The sequence below is a fragment of the Phalacrocorax aristotelis genome, chromosome 3 (assembly GCF_949628215.1).
Source record: "Phalacrocorax aristotelis chromosome 3, bGulAri2.1, whole genome shotgun sequence".
Classification (NCBI taxonomy): Eukaryota; Metazoa; Chordata; class Aves; order Suliformes; family Phalacrocoracidae; genus Phalacrocorax; species Phalacrocorax aristotelis.
In genome coordinates this window covers 26,520,965-26,538,884 of record NC_134278.1, presented here as the reverse complement: position 1 = coordinate 26,538,884, position 17,920 = coordinate 26,520,965, and the positions used below count along the sequence as shown (strand labels likewise).

Here is a 17,920-nt window from a genome sequence, read left to right as displayed (position 1 = left end):
GCCTGATCTGATGACCTCTGTAACACCCTGGCTATGTAATAGCCTACATCGCTATGTTCTGCCACCAGCTACCATCCTTCAGCAGAGCCTGGCACCTGAACCAAATACAGCAGCAGGCAACCTCTGCAGCAAGACAGCTGCTTTCCCCAGGTGCTGCTCTGCAGGTTTGCACAGCCTTCTCCGTCCATGAGCCTGAACGCAAGATTTTTAGGGCTCCAGGGCTTTTTTTCAGCCTTTGATCTCTTGTCGTAGGTGACTGTTGAAAATCTCCTGACATCCATCTGCAGTTATGACCTGCAATACTGCCCTTCCAAATAAGAGCTTGCAGGTTATATTGAATTAATTTAACCTGTAGGCTTATTAAAATCGGTAACACATAATCTCTTTTAAAAATCTGTAATACTTTTCCTAGCAGTGGTCAACACCAAGTACTTCTAATGAAAATATAAACCTTCCTAATCTTTAATAGTTAAAAATTGCCATAAATCATAAAATATGAGGCTTAGTATATCCTCCTAAATGTATTCTAATATATTTCAGATGTCACACATAAGTATCAAATAGCATTTCTTCAAATATTATTTCTTTACTATGTTTTTGATCTCTTTCAAGTCTTGACTAGTGTTCAACCTTGATGACATGTTACAGCAATACTACTAGTAATGTTATAGCACAAGGGTCTAAAGAAATAAGTGGGGCAAGGCTTGTAAGGAGAGGAAATAGCTTTCATTAGACCAACTGATACTAATTACAGAGTGAATGAAAATGCATTTCTTTGCCTCACTTTTGAATTTGCCAGTTGTTTTCACTCTGTGCCCCTGGGCTCTGCCCTGAACCCTTTCTCTTTCTGGGGAGGACTGGTCTTTTAGCATAGTATCCTAAATGAAAAATCAGTGATGGCCTGTGAATTGGTAATACCATAGTTTATTGTATGGCTCCTCACTGCAGTCTTTCTGAATTCCAACAGCCTGGTCACTTTTTGTCAGACACCTTGTGTTTGTGGCACTTCTCATATGGATCCCTCGGCCACTTCTATGCATTAATTGAGAGCAGTCCTGTAAGAGAAATAAACACTTTAAATATTACCCTTCTAAACATGAATTATTTTGTCAGGGTGAAATATAAGTAAGTTCTTAAGGATTAATTCAGATACATTTTTGTAATCTGTTCAGGTTTTTTCTCCCTTCCTGTTTTCTTCACTTCTAGATCATCAACAGATACATCAAACATTGGACCAAAACCAGAACCTTGCTACACCCTGCTGTTTACCTTCTGTATCGATGAGCATTTACAAGGAAAAAGAAAGCAAAAATAAACCAAAGGGGTGGAGAACTAGATTGCTTTCATTATTTTTCAACCACAATGATTTGCACCACATGCCAGTGACAAAGAGAGGTGTTACTTACATTGTTCCTTCTTAAATAAAATAATTCCCATTTTTCTTACTGGTATTTTTCCAAATCAAAATAATTCAGTGTTGACTTCTAAACTTCCATTTTTTATATAAGAGGAGCAGAACAGTTTGTTCTGGGGAAGGGAAGGGAAGGAGGGAAGGGAAGGGAAGGAAAGGGGAGGGGAGGGAAGGGGAGGGGAGAGACAGGGGAGAGGAAAAACAAAGAAAAAATATTTCAGACCTTACAATTTACAAGTAACAGTAAGAAATTTAATATGCCACATCATCCTGTAATTCTTGCTCAAAGTTTTTGCCACTATTTCAGCCTTTGCCTGCAAGTGGTAAAAATGTATGATTCTCTGTAACTTCACTTTTTATATGTATTATCATGACATTTTTTGTCTTACATTAATCTTTAAGGTAGTATTTAGTTATTGTTTTATCTCTATCAATATAACATAAAATAAATATTCAATTTTCTCTAATAAGACTGAAAATAAAAATCAATTTCTAAGCCACCACATTTTGAAAAGTAATTTTAAAAGCAATGAGACTATCATTTTGAATTATATAAAAAATAATTTCATGTTTTAGAGCACACAATAGTAAAGGGTCATTTGTTTAGTAAATTCAACTCAGTTTTCCAACACAGCTCATAGTTTGTCCGGACTTTACTATCTCCATCTTCGTGGTAGCGCAATATGAAAACATATGAAGGCCTGATATTTCTTACAGCCGTTTGTACTTCTCAGCAGTGATGTTCCTTTCTCCTCTAGTTTAACACCTCATCTGAACCTGTGATGGGTGAGTTGCCCTCCAAGAACCAGCGTCAGTTCAAATTCCTGAGTACACTGGTGCTGACTACCAGGTCAGGCACTCGTCTGTGGGGTCTTTTTCCATGGGGGATGCTCTGCCATAGCCTTCTTTCTCTCCCCCCCGCCCCCCCCAACAGCCTGAGCCACAAAGTGGGGCAGTGGGGCTCTGACTATGCTGCCAGAGCACCATACAGCCAAATGTCTCAGGTGTTCTGCAAGTATCTGCAAACTCTTGCTTCAGAGGTGATAATGTAACATGAGAAATTAAGGTCACAGATATTTTATAAATGGGTAAACTAATGACATGAAGGCTAAGTCACTCTCCAAGGGCCAGGCATATGCAGACCCAGAAATAACAATAAAATAAATTATGCTTAATAAAGTCTCTGAAATGGAATCACATCAAGTAGCTTTTACTTCTCCCACTACTCAGTAGTCTTTAACAAATCTTCTATTGGCATAAATTAGTGACCTTCCTGAAACTATTGAAACCTCCTCAGTTTCCAGAAAAACTGGCCTGTTCATTTTCTGATTCACCTTTTCTCTCCTTCCCAAAGGAAACAAACCCCAGAATTTTTCATGCATGGGATTCCTGAGGATACAGCAATAAGCTTGGCTGGTACTGAAATTCAGCACAGGGCAATGGTCTACTTTACAAGATTTCAGGCAAAACCTGTTGGTTTTAACAAACACACCTTGGTGGTTTTTTTTTTACTTCAGTCTGCTGCTGAGACAGGAAAATGCAGGTAGCCCTACCTCCCTTTCTACACTTCCCTCATGCAATTGGTAAGGTCTCAGAGGTGCCAACAATATATCAAATGGCTGAGCACCATTTCATCTGAAATGATGTAGCTGTCCCCTCTTGTTGCTCACCTTTGTCATGTGCAGCGTGAAATACCTAATGGGTAAGCAGTGACTCAAAGAGCCCTTAGCAGCCACTGAGCTGTTCAATCAGTTTGACTCTGGAAATATTGAGCCACAGTCAGATCAGATGTACAAAGAGCCTACGAGCAGAGTTACATGACAATAAACTTGGTATGAGAGGAGACCAAGCAAAACAAAACAGATTATAAAGGCATGATTTGCTTGCTGTTAGCAATGCCTCTGTAACATCACAGGCTATCTCTAAGCTATATTTTCCACTGCATTGCCGGCTTGCAAAACTTTTAATAGAACAAGTTTTTCTGGCAGAAGAAGACTGATTTTTATCTTTAATGAGCAGCCTCTCTATCATTTAGCTTCAGGAAACAGCTTCCTGGTTGTAAACTGCTTGAGAGTGCTGACAGCCAGTCAACTTCAAAAGCAGCCAGGAGAAACTTTCCTGCCACTTCAGGAAGGAATTAAAAAATGCTGAAAAGTGCAGATGATGTTGTTATGGAGCAGGAGGACTCTGCTTCCCGACATAGAGAAATGACAAGTTGGGATATCAATGACATCAAACTTCCCCAGGTACGTGTCTGTGTCTTAGAAATTTATCCGGTTCTGACCAGTCTCCTCCACTCATCTTAAACGCTCTCTCAGTCATCTATGCCTCATTGCCTTAATTCACTTTGCTGCCTTGAGGTACAGGACAGTGTTTTGCTGAAAAGCTGAAAATATCAAGCAAAATATTGAAGTTTCCATGCATTTTTCCTTAAACATATTATTGACAGAGCTGTGGATTCATGAAAAATAGTGATACTGCAGATGTGCTGTCTTTCTAGTCCACTGGTGGATAAGGTGCAGAGAAAGCAGGGGAAAAAGATTATCTCCTGCTGTGACTGCTCCGTTAGAGATGTCCAGGACTTGTTTTTTGCCCTGGATAGTGCTTTATGAGAAGTGAGCACAGCACCCACAACTGCCTTGCAACTCCGGGTGCTCAGCCTCACTGCAGATCGGGCTCCAGGCAAGCGGGGTGGCTTTCCAAACAGAGGCAATGCTCCTTTCACAAGCAGCTAGGAAAAGCTTGTTTCGTGCGGACAGAGATTTGCTGAGAGGCAGAATAGCGATCTTTCCCTCCCTCAGTCCTTTTCTAGTCCTTTTATCTGAAAGTCTCATCCATGCTCTCCACTGAAAGCCCACAGCACCCAGCACCCCAGTGTCATCTCTGTCTTTCACCTTAGCATGTTTGTGCAGACTCCTCTTGCTGGGATTCTTCACCATTCAGCTCTGCCTTTTGTCTCACAATGCTGTCTTCCTACCTGGTCCCAGTCTCTTCCTTACTATGTCACTGCTGTTCATCCAAAGCCTCCATGTCCCAGGTAGCCTCCTTCCCTGCCCTCCACCCCAAGGTCACCTTCACCTGCATTTCAGCCTGGAGGCTTCCTCCACACCCTTCCCTATCCTATCCGATGGCTCCTGGGGGAGCACAGGAGTTTATTCCTTCTCTGTTGGTGTTCTTGCTCCTGCAATGGCTCTCAGTGGTTGGGATCAGCAATTTCAAGGAAATTACTGCTAAGTTTTTGTACCCTTACAGTGACTTTTTCCCTCAAAACCATCATCGGGTATGTCAGGTGCTTTACAGCTTACTGCATTTTCTTGTGTTAACTGTAACCTACTGAGGTGATGTGTGGCTGGTCCTTTGTCTTTTCTTTCATTGAGCTTTATCTTTATTGTTCCTTTACAGTGTTGTCTTTGGGGTTTTTTTGCTTAGCCCATTGCAGTGAAAAAAAAAATGTGACCAAGATGTTATTTGCTTTGGACTTCAGAAAAATGACCATGGAAGTTTTTCATGGCACTTAGGCCAAAAAGAACCAAAGTCCAGAACTGAAGAAAGACCTACAAATGCTGGCATAGTCTCAGCCTGATTCAGTATTTGCCCTTTTTCCAGTGAGTTGAGCCAAATTAAACTAAATGACTCAGTGTAATGCTGCTGTGAATAGTCTGAAAGGTAAAGCAGGGTCTCTGCCATGACAGCTAAGAGAATTTAGTCAGGTGGTAACTGCTGCCTGCAAGGAAAGTATCTGCTGTCTTACATCAGGCACCCCACCTTCCTCTCCTTGGAGATCCTGCGCTGAGCTGGATCCATGGGTGAGTGAGAACAACATCCTGGCCAGGATTTCCTGATGCTTTGAGGCTCACAGGGAGCCATGGAGAGCTGTTTTTTTGGCCTTCTCTCCACTGCTCCCTCCTGCCAACCAGCACCACCTGCCAGTAATTCACCCAGGCTGGAGGACACCCAGCAGAGGACCAGGTCTGTTGGGCTCTTGCACAAGCTTTTCTCTTCCTGAGCCTAAAACATGGCTTGCTTTGATCTCTCCACAGGATGTAAGACAGATAGACTGGTTTCAAGAATGGCCAGATTCCTATGTAAAACATATCTATAGCTCAGAGGATAAAAATGCTCAGAGGCACCACAGCAGCTGGGCAATGAGAAACACCAACAACCACAACTCTCGCATCTTAAAAAAGTCCTGCCTCGGGGTAGTGGTCTGTGGCAATGACTGCTCGACCTTGGATGGGAGGAAGATCTACCTAAGACCAGCCATATGTGATAAAGCTAGGCAAAAACAACAGCGTGAGTATGAATATGGCTGTTCATTATATGGCAGTGCATAAGTGAACACAACATAAAAGAAATCAAAGTAGAGGATACCCTTTGGATTATCCAACCTTCCCGCTGCCATTCCTTGTATTCAAATGTAAATCTTAATTTTGGAACAATGTCTTTTACATTTATTACTGTTGGGGAAGGAGTTGTTTGCTTGTTTGTTTTTCCTTTTTTTTTTTTCTTTTTTAAACTATTTCTGATGATTAGCGATTGAATCCCAGCATTCTCAGACCCATGAGCGAGGTTACTGAAAATGCTGTTCAGTGCAGGCAGCTTCCTACTGTGCTGTTCCTGTTGACCTGAGTGTTGGCTTCATTGTTGCATGGGCCCAAGATTAACTCAGAAGGCAAGTAACTTGGGGAAGAAGTTGCTCATAAACTATGATGACCGGAAAACAGGCCTCATAGTCATGTCACCAGTGCAAGACAATGCAAATAGAGAACATGAGCTGCATGCACATTTTTAACAAGACCATTCCAAACAATTTTTCATTGCTCAGCAGTGGCAGCATATACTGATTTTTGGATCTGATGACCATTTTGGCTAAAGAAAGGTATTAGTCAAGCACTAACTGAGGTCAGAATGACATCCCCTAGAAAAATCAGGCAAGGACACGTATGACATTCCAGACAGTGCCAGGTTAAAAACAACAGAAGCTGACCATGATAATAAATGATAAAATTATAATAAAGCTATAATAGAAATAATTTTTGCCAGTTATATTTAATAATGGAACAGAATAAAGGCAATGATTAGTTTGCTTATATTGATTTTTGCTTACATTTGAAAGGTTTTGTGCATAGTCTTTCTGTGTAGTTTCTGAGCCCCAAATCAGGAGTGGCAATCTACCACCAGTGAACTGTTGTATCAGAGGGGATTCATCTGATCAGTGCTGCATAGAAAATATTTCTTTGCTCCAGGGAAATGCTGTCCAAACTGCAGTGGACCCCTGCAACTCCTTTCCTGCCGAGGCCATGGTGGTTATCCAGTTACCAACTTCTGGAGGCATGAAGGCCAATTCATATTTTTTCAGGTTGGTATAAAATTACCTTGTATTATGCAAGTTAATTTAAAAGACTGTTTTTTAAGGTTGAATAAGGACGGTTTTTGTTCCAACAAATAAGGGTCATTGAATAAGACAAAGTCAAATGGCAAAGAACCTGGTGAAGGGTCTGGAGAGCAGGTCTTATTAGGAGAGGTTGAGAGAACTGGGGTTGTTTAGCCTGGAGAAGAGGAGGCTCAAGGGAGACCTTATCACTTTCTACAACTACCTGAAAGAAGGTTGTAGTGAGGTGGGTGTTGGTCTCTTCTCCCAGGTCACTAGCAATAGAACGGGAGGAAATGTCTTCAAGCTGCATCAGGGGAGGTTTAGATTGGATATTAGGAAAAATTTCTTTACTGAAAGAGTGGTCAGGCATTGGAAGAGGCTGCCCAGAGAGGTGGTGGAGTCACCATCCCTGGAGGTATTTAAAAGACGTGTAGATGTGGCACTTCAGGGCATGTTTTAGGAGATATGGTGGTGTTGGGTTAATGGTTGGACTTGATGATCCTAGAGGACTTTTCCAACCTTAATGATTCTATGATTCTATGTCTGTAAGGAGAAAAATTTTCACAGTGAGCAGGCAAGGTCCTAAGCAACCTGATCTAACTCTGAAGTTAGTCCTGCCTGAGCTAGGCCTCCAGAGGTCCCTTCCAACCTAAATCAGCCTACACTACTATGATTTTACAGCATATTATGTTTTGCATGTGTGCTCCCATGAAAACCTGTTGAATATGAAGCACTTTGCCTCCAGTACATAGGAACCTATGAATCCTCAGAGTCAGAAATGCCTTGTTATCTCAACCTTTTCTCCAAGGCACCACGCATAAGCACGAGGCTATCTTAGAGCAAGAAATCGTTGTACCCAAGGGACTATCTATGAAAAATGCTACCTGTGCATTATATGTAACTAATATCAGAGAAACAAATTAATTATCTGTGGAAGTTAATGGAAATTAACATTCTGATAAACATGTCTGAAGTGTGAGAAGAATGGAAATGACTGCACGGATGCTGTAGCCAGGATGCAGAGACCTTGTGGCTTCAACCTGGCTGTGGTGGGGGAGCCTCTTCTGCACATAAATGTGGTGCACAGCTTTTATGACTTCATCTGACATATATGTGTTACCTGAGCTCACATTAAATAAGTCTTATTAAATAAGACTTAAATCAGGCTATATCATATCAGACATTAAATCAGGCTGTATGTGTGGTTTTGGCCTGTGCTACATATTCTTCTCCCGTAAGATTAATAAAAGTTTAACATATCATCATTCCTTTCTAAAGTCCAAAGGAGCTCATGACCATCCACGTCCAGAAACAAAACTAGAAGCAGAAGCAAGAAGATCAATCCAAAAAGCACAGACAGCTTTTCCTCCATCTTCTCCAAGATTAAAAAGAATCCGGGAGATTGAGGTAACTTCTATTATTCATGAAGGAAATTGTGGGGTCAGTGATCCACACGGTGGAGGCTATCTGGGCTTTGGGTCTGGGTGGGAGCAGGCTTTCCATCTCTGCATTCTGCCTGCCCATGGTCAGTCCAAGAAGGAGCAGTGCTCTCCTGAGCATCCTGCTCAGCTCAGCACTGTCATCCACTGCCAACACCTCTAGTCTGGAGCCTCTTTGCGCCTGGTGGCAGTAAGGAATTACTCACTATTCACATGGTCCCTGACACGGGTTTGGCCAGTGTTAACTTGTGCTCATGGACAAAATGCCCTGGCATGGGACAGGAGGACAATATGTGCCAGGGATCATTCCCTGGCAGGATTTTGGACAAGGCTGCATCAGGTTTGGGTCCCTTCACTTTACACAGCTGGCTTTGAACCTACCTGTGCCCCTATATGCCGTCATGCTATGAGCCACAGGCAATAAGAATCTCAAGCTGATGCTCTGAAAAGTATCTCTTGCTGAGCTGCAGTGCAGCCCTTGCATCATTTCACTTCAGGTCCAGAGGTTGCACAAGGCCAGGATGTCAATAGGACACTGCCAGGCGATGTATTTTGGTCCCCTTTACCAATTGCAGTCCTTGGCCTTATTTTATTTAGTTGCATGGACATAGTTTAAGAGCCCCAGCTCGCTCTTTTTTTAAATGCAAGAGTTGCTTTTAGAAAAATTTCCTACAAGTTCTTTGTTAGTGCTGCTCCAGAAATTAAATTATTTACAAAGAAATCTGGAAATAAAGTAATTAGATATTTAGTGTAATCAGTATTGACTTTGAAGGAGAATAGTAGAAGGCTTCAATTGGATTTAACTTATAGTATTGATTGCACCACCACATGAGAAAATTGTAACAAATGAACACTGGAAAACTGGGAAATACTTTTGGCAGTAACTGAACTCAGGAGGAAGATTAGTGTATGCATGTACACATACACACACCTGCTGTATACTATTTTACTGTAGAATACAATACATAAAATTTTCCATGATATGCCTACTGTATGTTGTGTATGGTATCTGGCAAAACAAACTTGCTATTAAAAAGGCAAATCCAGGTATTCTTACTTCTTCTTCCTCCAGTCCCCCAACCTTTACCCAGTTACTTCAGTAGCAGACCTGGATCATTTTATTCACAGACTTAATATCCATCAGGGAGAGAGATGCTTTCCTGCAGGGCAGCTCCCCCTGAGCAAGATTCAGCCACTTGCAGACCCTCAAGGGCTGTGAAGGGCACCCTCAGGTGCAGGAGGCACTGCCCCACCCTTGGAGAGACAGCAGGAGGTTGTGTTTTCGCTGCATTGACATGTGTCTTGAGGTCCTCCACCGACATGGATGAGGGGTCACAGAAAAGCAAAGGCACCCTCCACCTCTGCTCATCCCCCCCGGGCTTTGCCAGGTTTGATAAGGGGAAGGCGCATCACCTCTGTCTGGTGTGCCCCACTTGCTCCCTGGGTTCCCAGGAGGGCTTTGTAGGCAGAAGAGTGCTTTGAAGGGCTTACAGAAGCACTGACATTAAAACATCAGCTCTGATGGGTGTGGGAACACTTGTGAAAGAATCTACAGCGGTCCTGTGAACTGCCATGTGCCTGATGGCAGGAACTGGGTAGAGCAGTGAGGCTGTCTCCAGTGACTTTCCTTGCAAAGGCTGCATTACACACAACTGTACACCACCGGTCCTCACATGCAGTTTGTCTTTTGATGTGCTAGAGGTGGTGCATCCTCCCCAGCCTGGTGTTCAGGGTAGTAATCAGTGCCCCTTTGCCTACAGATGAAAGCAATAATTGGGCTGGGTGGGGACAGACTTCTTAAATGGTTGACATGGAGGAGCAGGGGGATCCAGGAGCCCAACAAGCAGATTAAAAGAGTGAACAGAGGAAGTTAAACCCATTTGAATGGAATATGAATTTAGCGGCTGCAGCTATTTGCACTGGAAACACTCAGGAGGACGCTAAATACCAGAGGTCAGGAGTGACTTTCATGGAGGCACACTGACTTGGGATGGGATAGAGAAGAGGACAGACTGGTGGTGGCCTCTTGACACAAGTGCCTGGGAACATGAGCATAAGAAAGAGCAGCTGAACCACTGTGTAAACCTCTAACAAATACAGAAGCAATGATTTTCTTTTCGCTGGTTTAATTCCGTCCACATGAACACTAAAATATTCCTCTCCTAGGAGATATTACTGAGCCATGTGGCTTTTTTTCTTTTATACCTGAGCCTACTGGTCTTACTGAGGTCAAGTTCCCTCTAGACATGTCTTCATCTTTCCCTTCCTACAACACCTTCCTGGTGTTTTCACTTCAAATTGTGTGGGAGTAGAAACAGACCAAAGATGTAATAAATATTCAATTGTAGAGCCTGGTCTTCAGCTGGTCTGATTATGTGTAGTTGGAGTGATACCATTTACCTCAGCTGGCTTTCCAGTTCATGGCCCTCCGGCAGGTTTTTCTTGGGAATAACCCATCATATTCATGTTCTGCCAAGACTGGCTGTGATACTACTAACTCAGGAATCTTATTTGACACACCAGAGCTGTGTTGCCAAATTTGCAAAAAGATCTTCTGAAAAGATTCCATTTTAATGTGCTCCCAAGAGACCAGGGAGGAGAACTTTAGAAAAATGGGTGAGCACTAAACAGAGCAAGTGATACACAAGATGTTTCTCTATGGTGTCAGTGGGTCTTTAGCTGAAGGTGTGCTGGGTCCTACATATGGTTGTTGGACTTCTCATGGTGACTGGAGAACAGCTGAAAGGAGCTTTGCTACTCTGGCAGACAGCAGAATCACTATAATTAAATGGATGCAAAAGTAGAATTACAAAGAAGAGAGACCTGTAAGTACTCATCAGAAATGATAGCACAGAATGAGTGTTCTGAAAGGAATTAAAGTTTGCAAAATTATAATCCAATGATTAGGGCCATTAAAGAAGTTGTGAAATATCCAGAACAGACCCAGAAGAATAATTCTTGTGTGCTGCTCCCTCCCTGATTGAAATTTCTGTTTGTGGTGTAAAAAAATGTAAAGACAGGAAAATTTATCAGTTAGAAATAGAAGTGGAGTCTTGAAAAGCTGAAGCATAATATTATTGTAGTGAAAAGTTTGCTTCAAAACAATCCTTTTTTAAAAAAATCATACTCAGCTTTTCCAAACTCCATAGAAAAAAAATTTCTGTGGTGTCCAGTGTATCAGCATAATTTCACTTTCAGGTTCTTCTTCAGTATATGCTGGCAGCAGACCCTGAGAGCTGTGAATGTGAGGTCTAACAATTCTTTCAGTGTGAAACAGGCTTTGGGCAAAAACTGGTGAAACAAACCCAGACCCATGATCTGGGAGCCCTGTTTGGTTTGCCCCTAAATCTCACTGGCACTACCCCTACACGGAGGCTCTACTACACCATCTGCTTCATTACCTCTATTAATTGAATGCATTTGGGGGGGGTCTCATACAGGACGGGTTTTATTTCATGCTGCTAGACTACACCTTGTTTTACTAAACCATGCCTTGCTTTCCCAAGTCTCTGACAGGTGGAATGCCGACGCGGGAGGCTTTGCCTTTGCTTCTTTCCAAGCCAGATGCTTACATGCTACCTGCTAATTCTGGGGGACATTTAAGCAAAAGCTCCCGGGAGCCGACGCTGGGCAGCTGCTCTCGGGGGCCGCCATACCCAAGGGCAGCTGGGGTGGACGGGGGCTCTGGAGAGGCACCGACCTGGAGCAGGAGCCTGGCCCCTGGGAGGACCCCTGGCACCGAAAGGCCTTGCAGCGGCCCTGACGTCCCCCAGGCCAACCCGCCATACGCAGACCCTTCCCCTCAGCACTGCGCCCACCACGGCTCCCAGCGTGTCCTGCCCGTGACAAAGGGTGGCCATGACCCCTTCAGGCCTAACGCTGATCCTTTGGGGGATGAATCCCATGAGGAGACATCCCCGCTGGCCTACAGCGGCAGCTGCCACCCCCTGCCGCCCTACCCTGTGCCTCAGGGAGGCCCCTGCCCCACGGCGAGCGGGGCACAACACCACCGCCAGCTCTCGGCACCCCTGAGGGGAAGCGAAGGAGGCGGGGGTGAGGGAGGGCGCTGTATGGGTCTCAACTACTCCAACGATGATATGTTTTTTAACCTATACCCGTTACGGTGACCAGATTTAAATGTCCTCTCTCTCCCTTCTCTGGCAATGGGCCTAATTCTCCATCCCTCTTGCAACACAGATGTGAAAGCGCTACCACGCCAAGTCTGTCCTTAGCTCCTCTTGCAGGCCTCAGGAGGGGGTCTCATACCTGAAGGCTTGTCTTTTTTCTTTTTTTTTTCAACTGTTACATCTTCCCCTGCTGTTTCATTGATCTAATAAAAGATATCAGCTCTTCTTACAGACTACCTCACTGCCATTCTGGTTTGGTAGCATTTCATTCCTCCTTGATACTCAGTTTATCAAGCCTGTGGGACAGTGGAAGGTGCAGGTGGATGACCTCAAGGACCACAGCTGCCATGTGCGACCCTCTCCACTATTCTAGCTTCTTCAGGCAGTGATCCAAGTCGCTCCACTGCACCAGCCCTGTGAATGTATTGTATAAAATTGTCACAGAACAGACTGAGTTCGAGGGAACCTTCAAAAATCATCTAGTACAAACCCTCTGCTATGGACAGGGACATCCTTCACTATATCAGGTTGATAAAAGCCCCACCCAACCTTACCTTGAACACTTCCAGGGATGGGGTATCCACTGCTTCTCAGGGCAACCTATTCCAGTATCTCACCACTGTTGTAAAAATATTTCCTCCTCAAGTCCAATTTAAACCTACCCTCTTTCAGTTTAAAACCATTGCCCCTTGTTTTATCACTCCTGGCCTTGGTAAAAAGTTTTTTTCTGTCTTTCTTATAAGCCTCCTTCATATATTGAAAGCCTACAATAAGGTTTTCCCAAAACCTGCTCTTCTCCAGCTGAACAACCTCAGCTCTCTCAGCCTTTCTTCATGGGAGAGGTATTTCAGCTCCCCTGATCATCTTCATGGCCCTCCTCTGGACCTGCTCCAACAGGTCCATGTCTTTCCTGTACCGAGGACCCCTGGGGTGGGATGAAATACTCCAGGTGGGGTCTCACTAGAGTGGAGTAGAGGGGACAACCACCTCCCTCACCCTGCTCATCACATTTCTTTTGATGCAGCCCAGGATGCATTTGGCTTTTGGGCTGCAAATGCAAATGGTCTACTCATGCCCAATTTTTCATCCACCAGTATCTCTAAGTCCTTCTCTGCAGGGCTGAACCCAGTTTCATACATGTATATATTCAAGGTGCCTTGCTGCTTTTTCCAGCCACTTTTCATTTATTTCATTGCAGACTGTAATAAATGATTCAGCATCCTTTTCTATACCTCACCCCCTTTTCTGACCACTACCGTAAGGTATATTTCAGCAGGATCTATCAGTTCCCTTTTTTAAAAAAGTAGGGTTCCAAATACAAATTGTCTTGCCTGACTCTAGTGGCCAGCTCAGAGACCTTTGGCAAAGATTCCTTTATCTTTTCCCATAACTCGCTTCTGCACAACTTTCCTGCACGACTAGCCTCTACTGCTCTCCGGACTGCGTTTCAGGGGCCACCAGCCCTCACTCCAGAGAAGGAGGTGCTGACATACCTCCCCACTGCCACTTCTGCAAGGAAGAGCTGAGGGGTGTCATGTCTAGAGCAACACTTCATAGCTGGTTGCTTTAACCACCATGAAGGTAGAGAGCCTCGCCTCCATGGGCTGCCCAGCTGGTGGTCCTAACCGTGCCCTGCCCTGACTGCAGAGCAAGGCATGACCCAGTGGTCCAAGGTGAACTAAACCTTTTATGGGGATGAGTCTGGGAGGACAGTACTACAAAACAAGTGGCAATAAAAACTTCACAGTACCTCACACTGTGGTGTATCTCGTGTCCATCAAACAGGTTCAGTCTTACCATTGTCATTTTATTTTTTCTTGCTTATTTCTATCTTTTTAGATTCCCTCTTTTTTTAAAAGACTTTGGAATATATTAGTTACTAGGGAAACCACTCTCATTGCGAAAGGTGGGGTTCAGAGACATTTATGAGACAAGAACAAATTTTATTTATAGAGTGTTTCAAAATGTTTATTGCAATTTGTGAAATGGGATGTGTAGCGATTTGTTTTATGTGGAAAATATCTAAATGTAGATCACAAAATGACAGTCCACTGTTGTACGTGAAGGTCAGTTCACCACACTTCTATTTAGTGTGTGATTTACTCCCACACTAGTACCAAACTTTGTGTGTTTTATGACGATTCTTTGGATCAGTAACTTGGAGAAGTAATCTTTGATCAAGGGTAATAACAACCTCCACCTCTAAGACAGAAAAGGGGGAATCAATAGGAGCTGTATGTGCTTGTGCTTTGGGAGGTGAGCTGCAGGAGGAGGGACAGACAGGTGCCCCGGGGCTGTGTGTCCCATAGCTGAGATTCCTCTGCAACTGCCAAACCTGTCACACCAGCGAGGGACTGCACAGGGCATGGACCCTGCCTGCTGCCATCCTGCTCTGTCTCATCTCACCTCTCCTCTGAATTCCTTACCTCTCTGCTGCACTGCTGCCAACATCACCTTTCATAGATGTGTGGCTGGGAGGCTCCTCAGGCATTGCTCCCACACCAAAGTATTATCAGTTCCTTTTACACCCACCAACCCCTTCCTCTGTTTTTAAAAACTTCCAGCAAAGGGGTTTGATAACCGATCCCATAACCTGTTCCATGGCTTCACCATCCCAATCCCAACTTTAGCATTTTTTTGCTTATGCCTGATTTTCTTTCCTGCAGATCAACTGTTTCTTCAAGTCTTTGAAGATGGGTAGCATCCAGTTAGAGTTTCACAGGCTTCCTAAAGGACTATTACGACCAAACCTCCCTAAAAGACGGTTACTAACAAACCTGTCTTCCTGCCTGAGAAGCAGGAAGCTTTTTGTTAGTTTGCCTTTAAGTCTGAACAAAAAGATTTCCAAAACAAAACCTATTCCTGCAAGCACAGATCCACTCAGCAGCTACCTGCCACAGCAGGGCCGTGCCTTCTTGCAGCTCCCATGCTCATAATCCGGTGCACCCAGGACTGTCCTGCAGTTTGGGGAAACCCCAGCCCCCATTCATGCAGCATTCATCCCACCCAGCATGTTTCCAAGAGACTCAAGGAGGACAGGTTATTCCTTTTTTTTTAAAAAAGGAGGAAACTAAGACTTCATGACTTTTCGAAGGTTAAATGCAGAAAGGCTTTCCAGATTTACCAGCTACCAGGGTCAGTTTGACCTATCCATGTTCCTGCAGTGACTTCTGTGCTGGCAGCAACTCCCTTTACTTTTGGTACAATCAGCACAGTGGGTTAATATATTGCCAAATTTTTATCTGTTTGGCTCAAAATATGAAGATACCAATCCCAGCTCTGTCCTTCACAAAAATTACTTTTGGCAACATATCTGGGATATGTGAAAAGAAACATACATATGTCACTGCTTTAAGCCTCTTTTAACCAGCTCTAAGGTATTGTGCACTATTGGGCAGTGATAAGAATCAGAGGTGAAAGACGGCACTAGATGCATTATCCTCTGCAATTTTAAGAAAATATACTGAACACTGAGGTTATTCAGGGTAGCTTTACGAAGGAACACCAATTGATTTGTGGGGATCCACCCATACATAAGTCTGTAACCTTATTCTCTGCTGCAGAAAATAGTTTCCTGCAAGGCGCTGCTGCAGTAAAATATTAGGAAGGCAGAAGAGATGCAAGGAGGTCAGGATGTGGATGATTACACAGGCAAAATGTTTTGTTCTGGCTTATTGGTGTTTCAGATGGCTGTAGTTACTGCCAAACCTTACGCAAATACCCCTACATGGCATGGATGGTCTACACTCACTGTTTTCCCAAGGTCTTAGCTCTGAAACCACTGGCCTCAATATTTAAGGGATAATTCTTTGGGAGTAATCCCTGTGCTTGCTCCAAAGCAAATATTTTTATATATAAGGGCTCTTCTGAGGCCATCAGCAAACCACAATGATGTTGCTTAGAGTGATACTTTAGCCAGAATGATGTATCTTACAGAAACACAGCTTTTATGGGGTTGTGTTTTTTGTTTTTTTTTTGACTCAGGCAGCATTTAAAGATGAAATCTAGATGTATAATCAGAAGGAGCTATCTTAATTGTACAAGGTAGCAGCTGGACACCTCCATTTTTTTTTTTGTGTATTTATCCTCAGAATATCATTGTGAGAAAGGAAAATGCTTCTGTATCAGTCTCACCAATGAGGAGATGAGAAAGCAGAACAGGGATTTGACGCACACCTCTCCAGCCCTGGGCACACACCCTGCGTCTCTTCTGGCAGCCCCATGGCCTTTACCTTTGCTTGTGAAAAAAAGTGCAGGTCAGACTAAGCACAGCCAGATATTTTCATTTTCAACCCCTTGTACAAAGCCCCTGCCCACTGGCAGACTGTGGCTATAAACTGTTTTATATAAACTGCAGGGTTATAGACTATTTTCTAAAATAGGGTCCTAAATGCATTCACTATATTTTTAAACAAAACAAGTGTGTCAAACTGATGGTGGTAGAAAGGACTCCAGCTGAGGAAGCTTTAGGGGATACACTCCCAGTAATTGTATGAAGCTTTTCTTTCCTCATGGCCTTTGGGAGGTTTACTAATCCATGTGTCTGGTACTCCTGGAAATTTTGCTTTGCTTCCCCTCAGTGTAGTCATTTGGGGCTCTTTAAGTAATTATGGTCAAGGAGTTAGAAAGGGACCATCTGATGCATTTTAATTTATTGCAAGCAAAGTGTAGAAGTGGTGGATCCCTGTGGTGGATCTCAGCAGGGATAGGGCCTGTCTGTGCCAGGAACAGCCTTTACATGGCAGGGTAGTGACTGGCATGGGGACCCAGGGGAGGCAGAGGGGGATGGGAAAGTTTATTTAAGAAGAAAAAATGAAGGAAGTCTGCTGATGTCAGAATAAAAATAGATGTAATCAGTAATCAAAGCAAAGCGTGAATAGGATATTAACACTGCACATCTGAACACTCTAAGCAGTTTCCACCCAACTCTTGTGCAAGCTATGCAGATAGCCCTGATTCAATACAGTTCCCCTTTCTCCCTGAGCTGCTGCCATCCCCAGGCATTATGCAGTTTTTTGTCTTTCACAAGGTAAACTTCACCAACATTGCTCACCTCCTGGAACAAGGAGGACTCACCGTCGATGCAGGAGAACCTGGTTAGAGAGCACTTAAACAAACCTGACATACATAAGTCCATAGGCCCTGACGGGATGCACCCACGAGTGCTGAGGGAGCTGGCAGATGTCATTGTGAGGCCAATCTTGATAATCTTTGAAAGGTCATGGTGATTGGGAGAGTTTTCTGAAGACTGGAAGAAAACAATGTCAGTCCTGTCTTCAAGGAGAACAAGAAGGAAGATCGGGGGAACTATAGGCCAGCCAGCCCCACCTTGAAATCTGCGAAGGTAATGGAGAAAAACCTCCTGCAAACTGTTTACAAACACATGAAAGACTAAAAAGTGATCGGGAGCAGTCAGCATGGATTTATGAAGGGGAAATTGTGCTTAGCTAACCTGATAGTCTTCTACAATGAGGTGAGTGGCTTGGTGGATGAGGGGAGAGCTTCACAGACAAGCTGATGAAGTATGGGCTTGTTAAGTAGTCAGTGAGGTGGACTGAAGCCTCAGCTA

At 43.8% G+C, this 17,920-nt stretch overlaps 1 protein-coding gene across 1 annotated transcript; it reads left to right on the top strand.

Annotated features, from left to right (window-relative positions):
• Positions 1 to 3,446: 3,446 nt before the first annotated feature.
• On the top strand, positions 3,447 to 12,590 carry GCM1 (glial cells missing transcription factor 1). Its single transcript, XM_075089840.1, has 5 exons — positions 3,447 to 3,657; positions 5,452 to 5,704; positions 6,658 to 6,770; positions 8,064 to 8,192; positions 11,731 to 12,590. The coding sequence occupies exons 1-5, from the start codon at positions 3,556 to 3,558 to the stop codon at positions 12,349 to 12,351; spliced, it is 1,218 nt and encodes a 405-aa protein (XP_074945941.1). The 5' UTR covers positions 3,447 to 3,555; the 3' UTR covers positions 12,352 to 12,590.
• The last annotated feature ends 5,330 nt before the right edge of the window (positions 12,591 to 17,920 follow it).

What these genes read in the sequence shown, in the direction of transcription:
- GCM1 (XM_075089840.1), top strand. Translation starts at nt 3,556, where the DNA reads ATGCTGAAAAGTGCAGATGATGTTGTTATGGAGCAGGAGGACTCTGCT. An exon ending in AGCTAGGCAAAAACAACAGC is followed by an intron (nt 5,705 to 6,657) that starts GTGAGTATGAAT and finishes TCTTTGCTCCAG; the next exon opens with GGAAATGCTGTCCAAACTGC. An exon ending in AAAGAATCCGGGAGATTGAG is followed by an intron (nt 8,193 to 11,730) that starts GTAACTTCTATT and finishes TGCTTTCCCAAG; the next exon opens with TCTCTGACAGGTGGAATGCC.